The 16,802-nt window shown below is 43.7% G+C and overlaps 5 protein-coding genes and 1 long non-coding RNA gene across 11 annotated transcripts; 4 read left to right on the top strand and 2 right to left on the bottom strand.

Annotated features, from left to right (window-relative positions):
* Positions 1-94: 94 nt before the first annotated feature.
* On the top strand, positions 95-6,276 carry LOC108153075 (bifunctional 3'-phosphoadenosine 5'-phosphosulfate synthase). Of its 3 annotated transcripts, none has more exons than XM_017282858.2 (4): positions 95-437; positions 3,983-4,097; positions 4,155-5,680; positions 5,756-6,276. In XM_017282858.2, the coding sequence occupies exons 1-4, from the start codon at positions 396-398 to the stop codon at positions 5,960-5,962; spliced, it is 1,890 nt and encodes a 629-aa protein (XP_017138347.1). In that variant the 5' UTR covers positions 95-395; the 3' UTR covers positions 5,963-6,276. The 3 variants fall into 3 exon arrangements, with proteins under 3 accessions (XP_017138347.1, XP_017138345.1, XP_017138346.1); XM_017282856.2 differs by lacking the exon at positions 95-437 and adding an exon at positions 2,305-2,624; XM_017282857.2 differs by lacking the exon at positions 95-437 and adding an exon at positions 3,113-3,335.
* Positions 6,277-8,531: 2,255 nt separating this feature from the next.
* LOC108153005 (ras-related protein Rab-8A) lies at positions 8,532-11,521 on the bottom strand. Of its 3 annotated transcripts, none has more exons than XM_017282748.2 (6): positions 11,415-11,521; positions 10,780-11,037; positions 9,801-9,861; positions 9,529-9,733; positions 9,249-9,389; positions 8,532-9,188 (listed from the first exon to the last, which is right to left on the bottom strand). In XM_017282748.2, exons 2-6 carry the CDS (start codon positions 10,901-10,903, stop codon positions 9,096-9,098), a joined length of 624 nt encoding a protein of 207 aa, XP_017138237.1. In that variant the 5' UTR covers positions 10,904-11,037; positions 11,415-11,521; the 3' UTR covers positions 8,532-9,095. The 3 variants fall into 3 exon arrangements, with proteins under 3 accessions (XP_017138237.1, XP_017138238.1, XP_017138236.1); XM_017282749.2 differs by lacking the exon at positions 11,415-11,521 and adding an exon at positions 11,156-11,403; XM_017282747.2 differs by lacking the exon at positions 11,415-11,521 and having other exon boundaries at positions 10,780-11,403.
* Positions 9,781-11,037, top strand: LOC117186203. 2 transcript variants are annotated; one of them, XR_004471325.1, is made up of 2 exons: positions 9,781-10,325; positions 10,439-11,037. It is a non-coding gene; the product is annotated as an uncharacterized LOC117186203 (long non-coding RNA). The 2 variants fall into 2 exon arrangements; XR_004471326.1 differs by having other exon boundaries at positions 10,418-11,037.
* Positions 11,522-11,919: 398 nt separating the features above from the next.
* LOC108153264 lies at positions 11,920-13,946 on the top strand. The gene is made up of 5 exons (XM_017283127.2): positions 11,920-12,228; positions 12,284-13,277; positions 13,333-13,547; positions 13,604-13,719; positions 13,771-13,946. The coding sequence occupies exons 1-5, from the start codon at positions 12,140-12,142 to the stop codon at positions 13,827-13,829; spliced, it is 1,473 nt and encodes a 490-aa protein (XP_017138616.1). The 5' UTR covers positions 11,920-12,139; the 3' UTR covers positions 13,830-13,946.
* Positions 13,947-15,679: 1,733 nt separating this feature from the next.
* Positions 15,680-16,145, top strand: LOC108152126 (immediate early response 3-interacting protein 1). The gene is made up of 3 exons (XM_017281209.2): positions 15,680-15,840; positions 15,901-15,999; positions 16,064-16,145. Exons 1-3 carry the CDS (start codon positions 15,753-15,755, stop codon positions 16,117-16,119), a joined length of 243 nt encoding a protein of 80 aa, XP_017136698.1. The 5' UTR covers positions 15,680-15,752; the 3' UTR covers positions 16,120-16,145.
* On the bottom strand, positions 16,075-16,756 carry LOC108152125 (biogenesis of lysosome-related organelles complex 1 subunit 2). Its single transcript, XM_017281208.2, has one exon. It carries the CDS (start codon positions 16,670-16,672, stop codon positions 16,178-16,180), a length of 495 nt encoding a protein of 164 aa, XP_017136697.1. The 5' UTR covers positions 16,673-16,756; the 3' UTR covers positions 16,075-16,177.
* Between the last annotated feature and the right edge of the window lie 46 nt (positions 16,757-16,802).

Genomic DNA, 16,802 nt, shown 5'->3' with positions numbered 1-16,802 from the left:
TAACAAATGTTCCCTCGATAGCTAATTTATCGCGGATAACCCATCTCTAGCACTTGGCAAAACAGCTGACTGGTAATGTATGCATAGTGTGTCTGAGTGTGTGTGTGTGCGTGCTTGTGGAATAGGAGTCATCAAAATTTTGTGTTTTGTGTGATATTTAACAATTTTTTTAAATTAGAGCTAAGTTCAAAGTTAATTAGTGCAATTAGTTCAGCTTGAGCGAGGCAAGCATATATGTAGAACCCCGAGCCCAGCACCAGTTCCGCGTGGGTGAAACATTTCATTCATCGATTGAAGTCGAAATTTAATCCTAATCTACTAGTAGCTGTTTCGCAGTATTGTTTACCATTTACCATTGATTGTAAAACGTAGCTAGTGTGTCAAACGTTCCAGACATGAGTGAAACGCCGGAGACCAGTAAAAAGCGTCAGAGGACGGTAAGTACTAACAGAACCGTGAAACGTGGCGGTGAAGGTGGCCGTGGCCCCAAAACGAACGAAAGCAGGCCATAAACCATGTCTCTGTTTGTACAATTGTGTTAAAGATGAAAAAGAACTGCAACTGACGTGGATGTCGGGGCGAACGGTACAGGTGGATACGGATGTCTTGGGCTTAAGTGGGACCCTGTTTGAACAGCTGTTGTGCTGGGCTGTTTTCTGAATTCCCTCCATATCCTATACATACATCATTCTCTGTACTTGGCCTAGTAACAAATTACCAATTGATCCATTCAGAAAAAAAGCACATAGTTTTATATTATTTGGTAATACTTTCAGTACTCTAAGCACGCCCCTTTCCCTACCATCGTAATCTTATCTCTTCTATTATGACCCAATTAAAACTACATGGCTACAAAAAAGCATCAAATTGGCACGATTCTCATAATATATACTACTTTTATTTACATATATACTCATATGTATGCTAACAGTTGATAAGAATTCAAAAACTGATTAATCTTTTGCAACTTCTCCAACGTTCGGTTACTTACGGTCAGGCTTGCAGATAAAACAGTATGCAAAAACTGTTGATTTGGCAGAAAAATTGGCAGTGAAGGGCAGATGCAGCGGCACGTGTCGACCAAATAAAGCTGACCTTTGCTATTTTGAGTTTATTTAGGAAACCACTATAACAGTAATTGAATAATTTAGCAGCAACATTCAACATAAAATATTGTAACGAATTGGCAGATCAAAAATTGCGAAAGTCATGCCGGATCTGCCGTATACATTCTCGTATTTAGTTGTCTAAAATGACTTTAAAGCCGAGTAGGAGAAAACATTACCTACATATGTAAATACGGAATTGCTAAATGTTGTATTACGTTGGTCGCACGTAAAGAAAGGTTAATGCTCTTTTTATATGAAATGCTTCTTATGCAACGTGCAACTATTTCCTTACCAACAACTGGTTGACGTTACAAGTGTTTATACTCGTGTACTTTGGCTGAAACAGGTTCGGTTGCCACTTAGAAAGAAAGTCTCTCTGGCAAAGATACCCAACTGCAGTCTGCAAGTGTGGAGACCCGTCCCATCCCGTTCCAACTCTGAGTGTTAGAGGAGATGAGGCCGGAGCTCCACTTGGCCCGATAAAAGCTGCTGTCTAGTTAAAAACTTGTTAAACGCTATTTTATACCATAAATGGATCTCATTTTTCGGTAGTCTTTGCATTACGTGTCATTTTCACAGAGTTCTTTTGAATCGCGCACATTGTGGATCCAAGCTCCGTTCCATCCATGCTGATCGTTGAACAATTGTTTTTAGTTGTAATTGCCACTTGTTTATCATTGGTTAAATCATTACTGAAGCATTACCCAACAGCATGACTTTAACGACAGGGGCTGCAAACCAGCGTTGTCTGACGCAAATATTAATTATCTAACGAACAATGTAATGTTCGTTACAATAAGAAAACGAATAGATAGGCAGAATCATCCTTAGCCCCCAACAGGTTCAGCTTCAGCGGCCGGAGCACCCAAGATAAGATTAGAAAAGAATCCTATATCATTTTGTTCTATCAAAGATGACTCATTTTTGGGGATCTGGGTTATGGCTAGATATTCGTCGACAACAATACAAGATCTGTATGTACTTAGCTGGTGCAAGTATTCGGAAAACAAACTCTCACTAGAAATAGCCAAACACTGAACACTAAACGCCTTCCATAAACAAGTTCTTGTACTATAGCCACAGACATAGCCCAAGCCTTAGCCACTGTGCCTATCACATCCCAGCAGATCAGATCAGAAATCAGTCTGTCAGCGTCGGGGCTTCTCTGTTTGCTTTGCTGCAGGCCCCTGGAATTTCAGTTGCAGTTTTGAGCTTCGGCGAGAAAGTTCAGCAGCTCTTTTGGCCGCGGACGACGCGACGGAAACTCTCACTTGCCAGCTTATCAGAGAGTATTATTCGTATAAACGCGTAGTCTCTCCGCTCCGCTCCTATCCGCTCGCCAGCTTTCTTTTCACCTGCCCCAAGTACGAGACGGGACGGGTGTGTTTTGTGCTGTGGAAAATGTTTACCCAATGTGCCAATTCGCTTGGCCACTATAATAACAATAACATTCCGTGTGCCAGTTCCCCAGAGCGTTGCTGGCTCTCGAACGATGAAAGAAAGCCCAGCGATGAGGTAAGATCATACTAAGACATATGCTGGAGAGAATATACTTCAACAACTTCTTACATCTTCAAAGCTAGCCAATAAATAATCCACATGGAAAATAAGCTATATATCCGTTCTTCGGTTTGCCTTGGGGGCGCTCGCAAAGAACCGGCTCGTTGGGCGTTCTACGAACATTTTCAGAACCTAAGAAATTATACAAAATTATTAAGCTAAACTAGAAGCGAAAGAACCGAAAGAGAAGCAGAAACAGAAAGAACAAAACCCAGCAGAAAGCAGCAGAAAGACTGTGCAAACATTTTTCCCATTCCACCATCTGGAGTCGGAGAATCCCAATGATGCGTGCGTGGATCCATCCGGATCCCTCTCTCTCTCTCTCTCTCTCTCTCTCTATCTCTCTATCTCTCTCTTTCTCTCTCTGCCACTCTTCTGCTGCTACCTTCAGCTGCAGATTGCGCCATATTTAACCCGTAAATATTATGGAAAACTTTCAGTTCGCTTTCAACGCTCGGTCGCGTTGTCTATGACGGAGATCTTCGGTTTGGATTAGTTTCAGCTCAGTTTCAATTCCATTCCCATTTACGGATCGACGACTTCGCGCTGCTATCAGTTGCTCAGTGTAAAGCATTTGCCAAGCCGAAAAAAGTGTCGCGAAAATTAAAGAAATATAAAGCTATGCCGAATCCTCCCATTGGCTTTTATCCGCACATCAAAAGAAGGGTAAGGAAGAGGAGCGAGCCCTCCTGTGCGAAAAAGAGAGCACCAGACAATTTTTTTTAGTAAGATTCAAGACAGAGGCGGTGCCATGGAGAGCAAAGAAGTATGACTGACTGCCACACAAGCCACCAGCCACATCTGCTTAAAATCTATGCAAGTAAATGCAGGGATATGCAGATAAAAGCTAGTATTCTAGAGGAGTGCAGTCGACTATTTGTAGCAAAAATTAGAAGACTTGTAGCCCACTTTGTATCGTCAGTCTTCTGCCCAACCTTCACATGACTGAACACATTGTATATGTACCACATTTCATATTGAGATACGAGACCTATCTGACATATCCGCGCGAACCCCATTATCCCATTCGCGATTCTGCAGACACGAGCTTCGCGGAAAGGTCAACAAACTGAGCGATGGAGCAACAGCAACAGCAACAACAACAACAACAAAGCTCTCAGATCGATCGCCCTAGGGTCAAAGCGCGAAACATTTTGATGACTCTGCTTTAGGCTCTGGCTCTGACTATGGCAGACAACCAGCAACGGCCTAAGGCGACGGCGGCATCGCCATCTTGACATGAATATTAATTTATGATAATTTGGAAAGCTAAGCTCTCGATTCTACCTTTGTGTTTGTTTGTTTCTTGGCAGTGCCTTCAAGTGGCGACGAATGTGACCGAACAGAAGCACCATGTCACCCGTGAGACGCGCGGGAAGAATTTGGGACTGTGCCGCGGCTTTCGTGGATGCACCGTGTGGCTGACGGGTGAGTCCTGCGATCAGGTCAGCCAAGTATATCCCTAAATTGTAATTCTTTCCCCAGGTCTTAGTGGCGCTGGCAAGACCTCGATTGCCTTTGAGTTGGAGGCGTATTTGGTGTCGCGTGGCATACCCGCCTACGGCCTGGACGGGGACAACATACGCACTGGACTGAATAAGAACCTGGGCTTCACGCCCGCCGAGCGCGAGGAGAACATCCGGCGGGTGGGCGAGGTGGCCAAGTTGTTTGCTGATAGCGGCGTGGTCTCCATTTGTAGCTTCGTGTCGCCGTTCGCCGATGACCGGGAAATGGCGCGCAAGATACACAAGGATGCGGGCCTAAAGTTTTACGAGATCTTCGTGGACACGCCGCTGGACGTGTGCGAGACGCGCGACGTCAAGGGGTTGTACAAGAAGGCACGCGAGGGCGTGATCAAGGGCTTCACTGGCATCACGCAGGAGTACGAGCGGCCCCACAAGCCGGAACTGGTGGTCAGCACCCACGAGTGCACAGTGCAGGAGTCCACGCAGAAGCTGGTTACACTACTCGAGCAGGAGGGCATCATTCCGCGCTCGTTGCGTGACGTGGATCTGCTGCCAGAGCTGTACCCCAGCGAGTCCACTGCCAGCGACGCTCTGCGCCACGAGGCGGAATCCCTGAAGACGCTGCCAATCAGCACCGTGGAGCTGCAGTGGGTGCAGGTGCTGTCCGAGGGATGGGCCTATCCCCTGCGTGGATTTATGCGGGAGGACGAATACCTGCAGACGCTGCACTTCAACACACTCCAGAGTGGAATGGACGGCTCTTACCGCGAGAACCACTCGGTGCCTATTGTGCTCAGCGCCACTGCAGCCGAGAAGGATCGCCTGGACGGTGTGTCCGCACTAACGCTGACGCATGAGGGCAAGCCAGTGGCCATTCTACGCCGTCCAGAGTTCTATTTCCAGCGCAAGGAGGAGCGCCTGGCCCGCCAGTTCGGCACCAGCAATCCCAACCATCCGTACAGCAAGCAGGTGCTCGAGTCCGGCGAGTATCTCGTGGGCGGCGATCTGGCCGTAATCGAACGCATCCGCTGGGACGATGGACTCGACCAGTACCGCCTGACACCCAACGAGCTGCGCCGAAAGTTTAAGGAGCTCAACGCCGATGCAATTTTCGCATTCCAGCTGCGTAATCCCATTCACAACGGTCACGCCCTGCTTATGCAGGACACCAAGAGGCAGCTGCTCGAGCGGGGCTTTAAGCAGCCAGTCCTGCTGCTGCATCCGTTGGGCGGCTGGACCAAGGACGATGATGTGCCCCTGGACGTACGCATGAGGCAGCACCAGGCCGTCCTCGATGCCGGCGTTCTGCGGCGTGAGGACACTGTGCTGGCCATCTTTCCATCGCCCATGATGTACGCCGGCCCAACGGAGGTGCAGTGGCATGCCAAGGCTCGCATGAATGCTGGCGCCAACTTCTACATTGTGGGCCGAGATCCAGCCGGCATGCCGCACCCGGATAAGGGGGCCTATCCCGACGGTAATCTGTACGATGCCACCCATGGAGCGCGAGTATTGAAGATGGCCCAGGGTCTGGACAGCATGGAGGTGGGTAGCGGTAGCTGTCTGAAACTGTAGCTGGGATAGAAACTATAAACTCTGATTCTCTATTTTTTTTCCCAGATCCTGCCATTCCGAGTGGCCGCCTACGACAATAGTGCCAGCCGGATGGCTTTCTTCGAGCCACAGCGCAAGGACGAGTTCGAGTTTATATCGGGGACCAAGATGCGCACACTGGCCAAGACTGGTGCCAGTCCGCCCGTTGGATTCATGGAGCCTGAAGCCTGGAAAATTCTGGCCAACTATTATCAGAACCTGCCACAGGCGTAACACGCGGCCCGTCCATGGCCACCAATGTGCAATTTCCCTTAGCTATATTGCTATACATATTCATAGATACATATATAGAATATGTATATTCCTATTTGATCACCGTAAATCATTTACTACTGCACTTTCCTGTGTCCCCCCTGTGTCGTATGTGGCGTATGAATGTATGTTGTTTTGCTGCTCCTGCTCTTAAAATGTTCGTATCGTACAATCGTATTTTTTTTCTACTCTTAAGTTGTCCAATTCTTTGTTTAATATTAAGCAAAATGTCACCGTTTTGTGGACTGTTTTTTAAATATATAATTCATTATTTAGTCTGCGCATTTAATCAAATGGTACAGTAATCAAAAGTGTTTAATCACTTATGATCGCACAAATGAATTTTTGTACACGGTAACTACACAGTTTGCTACACATTGAATACATATTGAGGGATCTCCAAATGTCATCTCTACATGGCTTATACATTGTTTTAGTGTTACCATCGCTTGTGGCATACTTTCAGGCTAAGCGGGAAAAGGCAAGAAGCATCAGATGTATTTAGAGGCGGATAGCATATTTTTATGCTGAAGCGAGAATAAGGACTGCATCAAGGATGTTCCGCCGGCTACAAAAAGGCGTCCCTGATCGGACAAGAAATGGAGGAAAAAAGTGAATATGCATGAGTGGGGAAAATATCCTTGATCCTTGACAAGGACTCCATCGAAGATGTACCCACCCATCACGAGAAGACATGCCACGCCCCGAGCGGCAGCCGCTGAGCTGAGATATAGCTTGCAGAAAAAACCAGTATTTGAATGATGTGAAAGTCGAAATCTTCGGAAGGCTATATCTCAGCTAAATAGGGCCAGATCGGTGAAGGACCGACTCTCCCAGGATCGCGAGGATCCAGCCTGTCGATTGGCATCAAAATCTGGACTACGAAAATGAGGCCGATTTTTGGCAAATTTAATGATGTAACAATCATGATTATTTGCGAAAATCGTGTTGGAATGGATGTCTATTTTTCTGGTTCCAATCGGTTGGCAGGACTCTCCTGATCCCGAAAAGACATGCCGCGTCCCGATCGTCCCATAAATAGTCGAGATATAGCCAAAGCAAATTTTCCAAATAAATCCGTCGTCAAATGGCCGAAAAAGAACAATTTTAATTCTGGGTACCAGGCGAACAGAAATCAGCAGAAAGCAACTTCGCTTTTGTTCAGCCCCAAAAGTATGCAACAACAAAATTAATTTTCTTAAGTTGCCTTCTGCTGATTTCTGTTCGCCCGGTACCTCGGTTTGAAATTTTCTCGTTTTCGGCCATTTGGGCGACTGCAAATTGAGGATTGGTTGTTGTTGTTGTTGTACAAAAACTGAAAATAACAACAAATGACAACAAGCCAGCTTTGCTTTCTTCTTTTCTCCGTTATTTTTATGCCGATCCTGACGTGCGACGGCTTCCTGTGATAGGCAGAAAATCCTTGATTTGATGGAATCCTTATCGAGGATTAAGGATATTTCCTTCAGTAATATATTTCTGGTTTTCTTCGTTATTTGTGAGCCGATCAATGCGTGCCATGGATTACTGTGAGCAGAAAAATATCCTTGATCATTGCATTAGAGGCTTCGACATCCCCAGTCATACAATTTCGATTTCATCGTTATTTGTGGACCGGTCAAGGCGTGCCATGCCATGACAGAGTCCTTTTCGAGGATCAAGGATACTGTTTTTCATATGGTTTTCTTCGGCCCACAATGGGAACTCCTTATAAGGAGCATCCTGAAAGTATGCTATCATTTCTAAGCCCATCAGCCCCAAAAGATACTTCATAAGTTTACATACGGCCTGAAAGTATGCCATAATTTTAAAATACATCTGGCGGCACCCCGCCCTAAGGTAATCGTGAGAATTCTTGCCAGAACGACAAAGCTTCTCCTCTTCCAGGATCTAATGATCCACTTATAGGCTACATACACGAATACATATGTATATTATACTTTTGCACATGATTTATTTTTTGTATTTTTATAAAATTGTATACGTTTAATAATTAATATTACAAGTAATTAATTAGTATCGAATATGCATTTAGTTATCATTTAATTTCACAATATTTATTTCACTGCTCTGCTGCTGCATCATCATCTCCTCGTATGTTTGTACCTATCGATCGAGACGACGAGCGGTACGGTACGAGTAATTTCTTAATTTTCATATCTGCTGGAAATACTCCGCTCGGCTATGGTTTATTTATTAGAAATAACGGGCTATTGACAGTCGTGTGTGGCATGCGGCAGAAACAAAATAAACACAGTAAAAATGAATACTCGAATGAAATGTGTGTGAAGCAAAAGGAAAAAAATTAAGAGGAGCAGCACCCGCACCACATTAGATACAGATATCATCGCGTGGCAGTTGAGAGTGAGAACATGAGCGAGTGGTGGTAGAAATAAGTGTGTGGGGGGAGTTTATAGAGTTTTGTGCGTGTTTGAACATGCTGCATATTTCTAACAAAATGGCAAAGGATTGTCTGTAAGTATACATATGTATATAGGTAGAATTAATAAATTATAAAATACAAAAAAAATGGTGAGCAGACAAGGGAAAGAAACCTAAATTATATTCATACATTTACACACATACACATGTATATATTTGCATTACAATTAATAATTTACAATCGACAACAGCGCAAACATGGGGCTGCCCGCAGAAAATCATAGTTACACTAAAATACTACTAAACAAAAACCTCTTAGAGAAGGGCGCGGGCGGGTTGGATTGGATTCGCTGCTCTTCCACCTTCTCTTGGCGTCTGGATTTTGTGTTTTTTTTTTTTGTTTTTTATATCTCTATATATGTACGTATCATTATATTTATGTATATTTCGCGCACACACTGTCGTCATATTCTTTATTTAATAAATTGTTTCATAATGCAATCAATGTTTCTATTCCATTATCGCGCATATTCGGGGAGAGCAGGAGCTGGCTTTTGTTTGGGATGTTTTGTTGTTTCAGTGATTCGGTGTCTCGTGGGGATCAGATCTAACAGGAGCTAAGAAAACTACTTCCTCCACATACAGTGTAATCGTAATTGTTACCACCATGCCGCATCAGTATCGGTGCCATCAGCCACACGTTGCAGCCACGTCAAAGCAGACTGCATCGGGACAGCCAACTGTCCTTAGTCCGACTGTCTAGTGTTTTTAGCTGATGTCCGCCCTTGGGTGGGTTGTTCGCCTCCTGCACGGATAACAAGCGTATGAGCGAGGATTAGCATTGTGATATATTAGATGCACTCACCATTCGCTTTTCTGTTTTCGCTTTGATATCACTGGCTAGGGTGAGGAAAGCTTCTTCCACATTGATGCTGGCTTTCGCTGAGGTCTCCATGAACTTGATGCCATACTCGATGGCCAATTGCTCGCCACGTTCCTTGGAAACCTTCGAGACAGTGAGAGAGAAATGGCCAATAAATGAAATATCGTTTCCATTGCTTAATGATTCAACCCCACTCTCATTGATAAAGACCCCTTTAGCGAATCTAACAATAGCCCAATAAGTCATTCATTTCCTTTCGTACCTGTCGCTTATCGTGCAATTCGCACTTGTTGCCCAGCAGCATTTTCTCAACGTCGGCGGAGGCATTTTCTTCGATATTTCTGATCCAGTTTTTGATGTTCTCGAACGACTTTTCCTGGGTGATGTCATACACCAGCATAATGCCCATGGCACCTCTGTAGTAGGCCGTGGTAATTGTGCGGAAGCGCTCCTGGCCGGCAGTGTCCCTATACAGATAGAAATATAGAGCGATATTAATGCTGATAAAAATATAGCATTAGTTAAATTACTTACCATATTTGAAGTTTGATTTTCTTGTTATCTAATTCAATTGTTCTAATTTTAAAATCGATACCTGTGGGAGATACAGAAGAGAAGGAAAGAGAGAGAAAATCACATGAGTAAATCGGAATAAAATTTGGCAAGCAGAAGATGAACCTGTTTGCAGAAAGGAAAAAAAGCAAAAGCACCTATGAGATGATGACGTACTGGCCAAAAGAGAGAAGCAGCGCGAAGCCCAAAGAGAAAGACAACAAGAGAACAGTAAGAGTAAGAGTAAGAGGGGAACGCAGAAACAAGCGGTACAAAACGCGCAATTGAATAAAACAATGTCGTTAAGTAAATAGACCAAAAGTGGAAATTGGCGCGAGGGAAACGTGCCAAATACGAAAATAAACAATTGGCGGCTGCCCCGCAAGTCGATTCCGCACAGCAATGCAAGGGAAATCCGGGTGGGGAAGGGAAGGGAAGGCAACGTATCACAGAAAATCATCAAGGGGCGGCTCGCGATAAGAGCTTGAAAAGTGCAATGACTTTTGGGTGAGTCTTGGCTTAGGCACCCAATTGTTATGCGGGTGTACAGCATATCTCGGGGCTGCGATAAGCTCCAAAATAACACACAAATTGGTCAGGTTTTCTTCTTCCGTTTACAGATTCCTTTGTTGGCAATCCGTTTGCCCCTCCCCAAGAGCCCAAGAGTCCGCACCTATCTGGGTACTATATAACAACAATAATAATTATGACAAATACTCAAGCAAGAAAAGAAGAGCTCTCGATGTGAGTCACAGCCCACGGTCTCGAGCTTGAGTCGAGCGCTCAGCCAACCACACATGAGTGTGAGTGTAAGTGGAGTGAATATGTGTGAGTACTGGCGAAGCCCGACGGCGGCGTCATAATTAATTAAATATAGTATTTAACCAGATCCGATGATGTGTGCTTGTAATGTCGTGGAATGATCGATAGTGGTGTCTTAAAGGAGGGCAGGCATTCTCACCTATTGTGGATATAAAGGTGGTGTTGAAAGCATCCTCTGAGAACCGAAACAATATGCAGGTCTTGCCCACTCCAGAGTCTCCGATCAGCAGCAATTTGAACAGATAGTCGTACGTCTTGGCCATTCTAATTCGTATGAGAGTAAAATCACAGTTGCGCTTCTATTTGTTACTCCTCCTGGTGATGCCGATGGCGATGCTGAGATGCTCAGATGCTGATGCTGATACTGATGATGGTGTACACGTCGCAGTTGCTGTTGCTGTGGCGGTGGTTGAAAATCAGTGGTTTTAGTTTCGCTTTATTGTGCACTAATAATGCTAATAATGTCTCTGCTGTCTATGCGTGCTAACAAAAAATTCCTAGACGTAACCACACACCAGACAAACACACGCAAGCAAAACACGGTTTCGGTTCGGATCAGATAGGTTTTTTTCAGCTCTGGTCTGGGTCTCTGGGTGTGTGTTTGTGTGCGTTTGTGTTTTCGATGATTTCGGAGCCGTGTCAAAAATGGCGACGTAGTTCAAAACGTTTATTTATTAGATTGGCAATTGATACGCGGTTATGCCACTTGATAAATGGCGCGGGCATACACTGCACCGCCCAATTTAGATCTGTCTGGTTGTTGGTAGGACGTACAAGTTAAATTTAATTACTGCTTTCTAATTACGCCCGTACAAAAAATATGATTTGTTCGTTGTAGTGTTGGGTAACAGCCGAGCGATAACTTTGCGTGCTGTACAGCGGGCGAAGCCAATCGATTGCCTGTCTATCGAGTAGTAATCGGCAAACAGATGTTGTGCCAGTGCTTCGAATTTCGATTTTTCAGTTAATGGTATTCTTAGAGGAAGCTTCGCCGTTTATCTCAGGGTGTTCACCTAATTAAAATAAGGGGGGCTTAAGTGGGCTATGTTCGTTTTTCATCGGTTTCAGATATGGTATATTTCTGAGGGTCAGAATTTGGAAAAGGCTATTCGTCATTTTTTAGGTCAAAATTGAACCGACGGTATATTTACGGTATATCGGTATATAATGGTATATTTTGTCGATTTCAGCAATCTATTAATTTTAATTTTCAACGTTATATAGAAATCCAATAAAAGCAAGTATTTAGAATAAGCCAGTTAAGTAGTAAATCGGTTAAAATTTTGTGGGTATGGCTAAATATTCTATATAGCAGGGAATATTCGACAGAATATCAAAATTGAGGAATATGTTTAATAGAACTTGAGCTCGTCAGTCTATTTACGGTATATTTTTAAAGTAAGACGGTATGTTTCGGCATTTTTCTGAGGGTCGGACGGTATATTAATTTGCTGAAAATTGCATTATTTAAAAGACTGAAAATATAAAAAAAATAAAAAATGAGTTCAAAGGACAACCCCGGCGTTACGCCACCACCTATAGCAGCAGCTGCAAAACAAAGAACCATTGTTGCACCATGGAAATGCACGTACGTTCGGCTTGGTTTGTTGCTTGTAATTGTTTTGATCATGACTTAATTTCAGAGAGGAATTTCAACACGCATGCCATCTTATATTTGGGAAGAATGCAACGAGCAATCAGCGTCGGATGGGTCTGTCCATGATCCGTATTTGGAAACTCCGACGAGGCAGTCTTTGCCCCGCGGCTGCTCTGGCCACTGCCATGATTGTGCGGGCGCAGCTTAACGACAAGAAGGGCGAGTTGAATCTGGAGAAAATCTATGCCCACGCCATTATGCGCTTCTTCAATTTCATGTCGTCCACCGTACAAGGCCACAACTGGAGCAGCATGTACGACAAGGCTCAGGAGTTGGGCCTACCATCATTCGTGGTCGACATTCGGCACAAGTGTTCGCATGGCACGGAAATGCCACCCGTGGATCTGTTGCGGACTGCAGCCGACATCTGCCTACAATGGCTACATCAGAACTACTGGCTGCCGCTTAAGGATACCCTCTGCGATCTGGAAGCAGCAAAACTGGAGGGCAAGGAAAACATTAAATTCAGGCAGAAGATGGCTCATCAGCTATCCGCTTTCGACCTAGCCTTGGAGTGCCAGATCAAGAGCGCTCACAGCCTCAAGGCTATCAAAAAAATAAAGCCGAAGGAGTTCAATAAAATACGGGCCTATTTATCAAAAAATAAGCTGAAGACACCCACCGAAATTCTTGACATGGTGATAAATAAGCTAAACGAATTGGTCAAGCAAGCGTCCACTGTTAAGAACCTGCCAGATGTATATGTTGCGGAAATATTAAGAATGAAATATTTCATGGGCGTAGGCCTCAATATAGAAGACAATGAGGAACAGATTATAGCGGTCACTGAGAGACTCTTTAGCCTAATCGCCGTCCACGGGTTCACCGAAAACATCTTTGTGGCTCTCGTACAACTCACTGAAAATGTCCATGAGCCGGATGAGCGGCGTTTGGGCGCCAGATATTGGGCCCTCAAGATGATTGAAACCTTCGCAATGATGTCTCGCATAAAGCGCATGTTCAAAGAAGAGCAGGATAAGGTATGGCTATCTGAAATTATTTTAAAATTATTTTCTAAGGGTCTTTCTCCCGTAGAATGACAAGCTCAAGCCCGTGGATTTCTCGTCTCTCAACCGCCACATACTTCCAAAAACTATTCGTACTCTTATAGCTCACTCTGGCGTGGATCTTTCGCTCACTCTGATGTTTGGCAGCAGCCGAAAGAATCCACGCGCTGTGCTGTTTGACCACGAGTTCTTCTTGAAGCGATTTTCGTACCTAAGTTCATTCTCAGCCCCCATCCTCAAGGCGTAAGTGAATAGGCAGACATATTATTCTGTCTTATAACCAACATTCCATGCCCTAGTTTGATTCCGCTGGCAGAGACTCCATTCGATGTGGATCCCATGGAACAGTTTGACGAACTTTACTACCCTAAAGTCCGTCCGTTCACTGACTTGGGTATTTGGACGCTTGCGAAAGGTATGTGAATGTGGAGAATAATTTAACCACTAACTAATCTATCTTTTACAGACAATAATTGGTCTAATTGTGCCCTAGGTGTACTTCCGTCGATAGTTGAAAAAAAATAGATTATGATACAAAAACTAGCATTTAAATTTGACTTTGGCGCGCATTCGCAGCTTCAAATTTTCTTTTTATATTAACCCAATAAGGGCCAAAGGGTATTTAAATACCGAACACATTTCTACTATGGTAAATAAGGATATGGGCGTGCTTGGGTTTATTAAGAGGGGGTAAAAGGAATTTGACGACCCCTATATAACAAAGACTCTCTATACCTCGCTTGTTCGTCCGATCTTAGAATACGGCTCCTGTGTATGGTGCCCTTAGTACAAAGTACACCAGGACCATATAGAATCAGTAGAGAAAAACTTTGTACTCCTTGCTCTGCGGGGCCTTAACTGGGATGAAGGTGTGAGACTCACCATCTTACTCTAGTAGACTGCTATTAGTAAACCTCCCATCCTTAGTTAACCGTAGAAAAATGCTTGGTGTGATTTTTATGCACAACTTGATCAGGGGTGACATAGACTGCCCTGATCTGTTGAGCCGCATAAACTTCACGATTCCTATTAGACTTACTAGAAATTTTATACCGTTGTTCCTTCCACTTTGTAGATCGAATTATTCCTTGCATGAACCATTTAGGGTCTTATGCTCGGATTATAATTCCCTCTACCATATCATATCCACCACTAATTCTCTTCCTCTTATTAAATTACTAATCCTTACACACCTTTCTAGTAATTAGTAATTGTAGTGGTATTTTTATTTTTATTTTGAATGCATGCCTAGTTCTCTTAGAAACTTTAGTGCTAATCTTCCTCGAATATTAGTCTAACAGCTATCTTTCTTGCATGCTCGCGTAACAGCCTTCTGCTGGTGTCACACGGGCCACTTGACGGTGCAGTAATTGCATCGCCTCTTGAAAGATGCAGTCATTGCATGTCAACGTCCACGAAAATACCAATGATATAATAATAAAAACTGAGTATAATATTTGTAAAATGAGTATTCTGGTACATGCTATATCTGATTACCTATCAATCGGGAAAACGTTTTCTTTTCACGGCTGAGGGTCCTAGCTAGACAGTAATATTCAACCAAATATCATAATGGGGGAATATGGTTTCCGATAATGCACAGAGAACGATTAAGCCATTGTCTAACATTACAATACACTTCACGCAAAATAATGAAACTGGAAGAATAATAGCGCAATTCAGTCGGAAGAGGGACAGGAGGGATAGGACATCAATTTGTTCACCTTCTTAAATAGAGGGCGGTCCAGTGGGTTAAGCTTTTTTTCATTGGGTTATTTTGAAAATGAGAATGGCATAATATTAATAATTAATAATGTCCAAAACATAACAATCTGTAAAACAGTTTCTTCATATTATATTAGCCAAATAGGGTATACCTATGCCCAAACTCCGGTTGACGTCACACTCCATACTCACTTACGTTACCACTGTTTTTTGTTGAACATTTTTGCTTAAACCTTGTTTTATACACTATACAATAAAAGAGAGTACTTAAAAGTAGTCAATCAGGTAGAAAATTTATTCATTAATAGCCTAAAATTATGTGGGCAGAGCTAATGGTTTTAGTTAGGCAGCATCATTCAACGGAATAAAGAAATTGAGCAATAGTAACGATTTTTCTCTTACGTTTTATTTATTTGACCTTCTTCGCTAAAACCTTTTTTAGACTAACTCCAACAAAAGCAAGTATTTAAAACAAGTCAGTCAAGTAGAAAATTGATTCAAAATTCGGATAAAATTATGTGGGCATGGCTAAATGTTCTATATAGCTGAGAATATTCCACGGAAGATAAAAAACGAGGAATATGTAAAATAGAACTTGAATTCGTCAGTATATTTACGGTATATTTTTAAAGTAAGACGGTATGTTTCGGTATATTTCTGACAACTGACGTCAACAATTATTCGGTCGTTTTTTCGATGTAAATAATTCTCAATAGTTTAATAATGTTTACTCTCTGGACGCTCATCGAGGCCTCGCTGTTGTGCCTCAATGCCGTCTGTATCCTGCACGAGGAGCGCTTCCTGGCAAAGTGTAAGTTCGCCTAGATTGCAATCTTAAGCGCCACGACGCTAATCTTGAGCACATTTTCAGTTGGCTGGGGCCGGCAAGCAGGCCAGCAAGATTTTGGAGCCCCCACGGCCAAGGACCAAGTGTTAAATCTCATTCGTTCCATTCGCACAGTTGCCAAAAGTACGTAGCATCTTCCACATCACAAAATGAACAGATAAATTACCATTTCCACCTCTTATTGCAGTTCCCTTGATATTTCTTAACATAATTGCGATTATATTTAAGCTATTACTTGGGTAATGACATAAAGTCTATTGTAAAAAGTATACTAAAAGCATTTTTGAGTGGCCTGCACTGGTTATTGGGTCACATGAGTGCCCGCCTTGCGTTGGAGCACACACTTGACGCGGTTTTCCAATGCTATGCTGTAGGCGTCTAGTTTGTAGGCAGCCGCCTCTAGTTTATCCACCGTATCGGATATCTCATCGATCTGCTGCATTAGGGGGGCCAGCTGCTGGAACTTGAGGCTCAGATCACTGGTAGATGCATTCAGGTTCTCTGCAATTTGACGCATGTCCTTGTACTTGTCTATGGTGGCCTTGTTCATCTCCTCCAATAGCCTGTAGTCCTCCAGGGGAGCATTCAGCTCGTGCGTAATGTACTCCTCAGTTTTCTGGAACATTTGCGTTGCCAGTCGGCTGAGGTTCGGGTCGTGGTGAGCCAGTGCCTCGAAGCTGGAGCTGCTGGAGAGCGTTGGCCCATGAAGTGGCGAGTCCAGGAGCGGATTCTGGTCCTGCATTACTTGAGCAGATGCAGCTGCAGCAGCACTAGTTGAAGGCTTCTCCGTGTCCATTTCGATTTTTGATGGAGTAGTTTTCCGATGTTCGAAAAACAATGCAATTAATTTCGGCGGTCAGCTGTTTGCTTGCGTGCTGCTGTGAACGGCACTTGCCGTTGCCATTCGCACGCCATCGCAACAAAGA

The sequence above is a fragment of the Drosophila miranda genome, chromosome XR (assembly GCF_003369915.1).
Source record: "Drosophila miranda strain MSH22 chromosome XR, D.miranda_PacBio2.1, whole genome shotgun sequence".
In the NCBI taxonomy this organism is placed as follows: Eukaryota; Metazoa; Arthropoda; class Insecta; order Diptera; family Drosophilidae; genus Drosophila; species Drosophila miranda.
The sequence above is the reverse complement of the archived record's forward strand: the minus strand, read 5'-3'. Positions and strand labels throughout refer to the sequence as shown.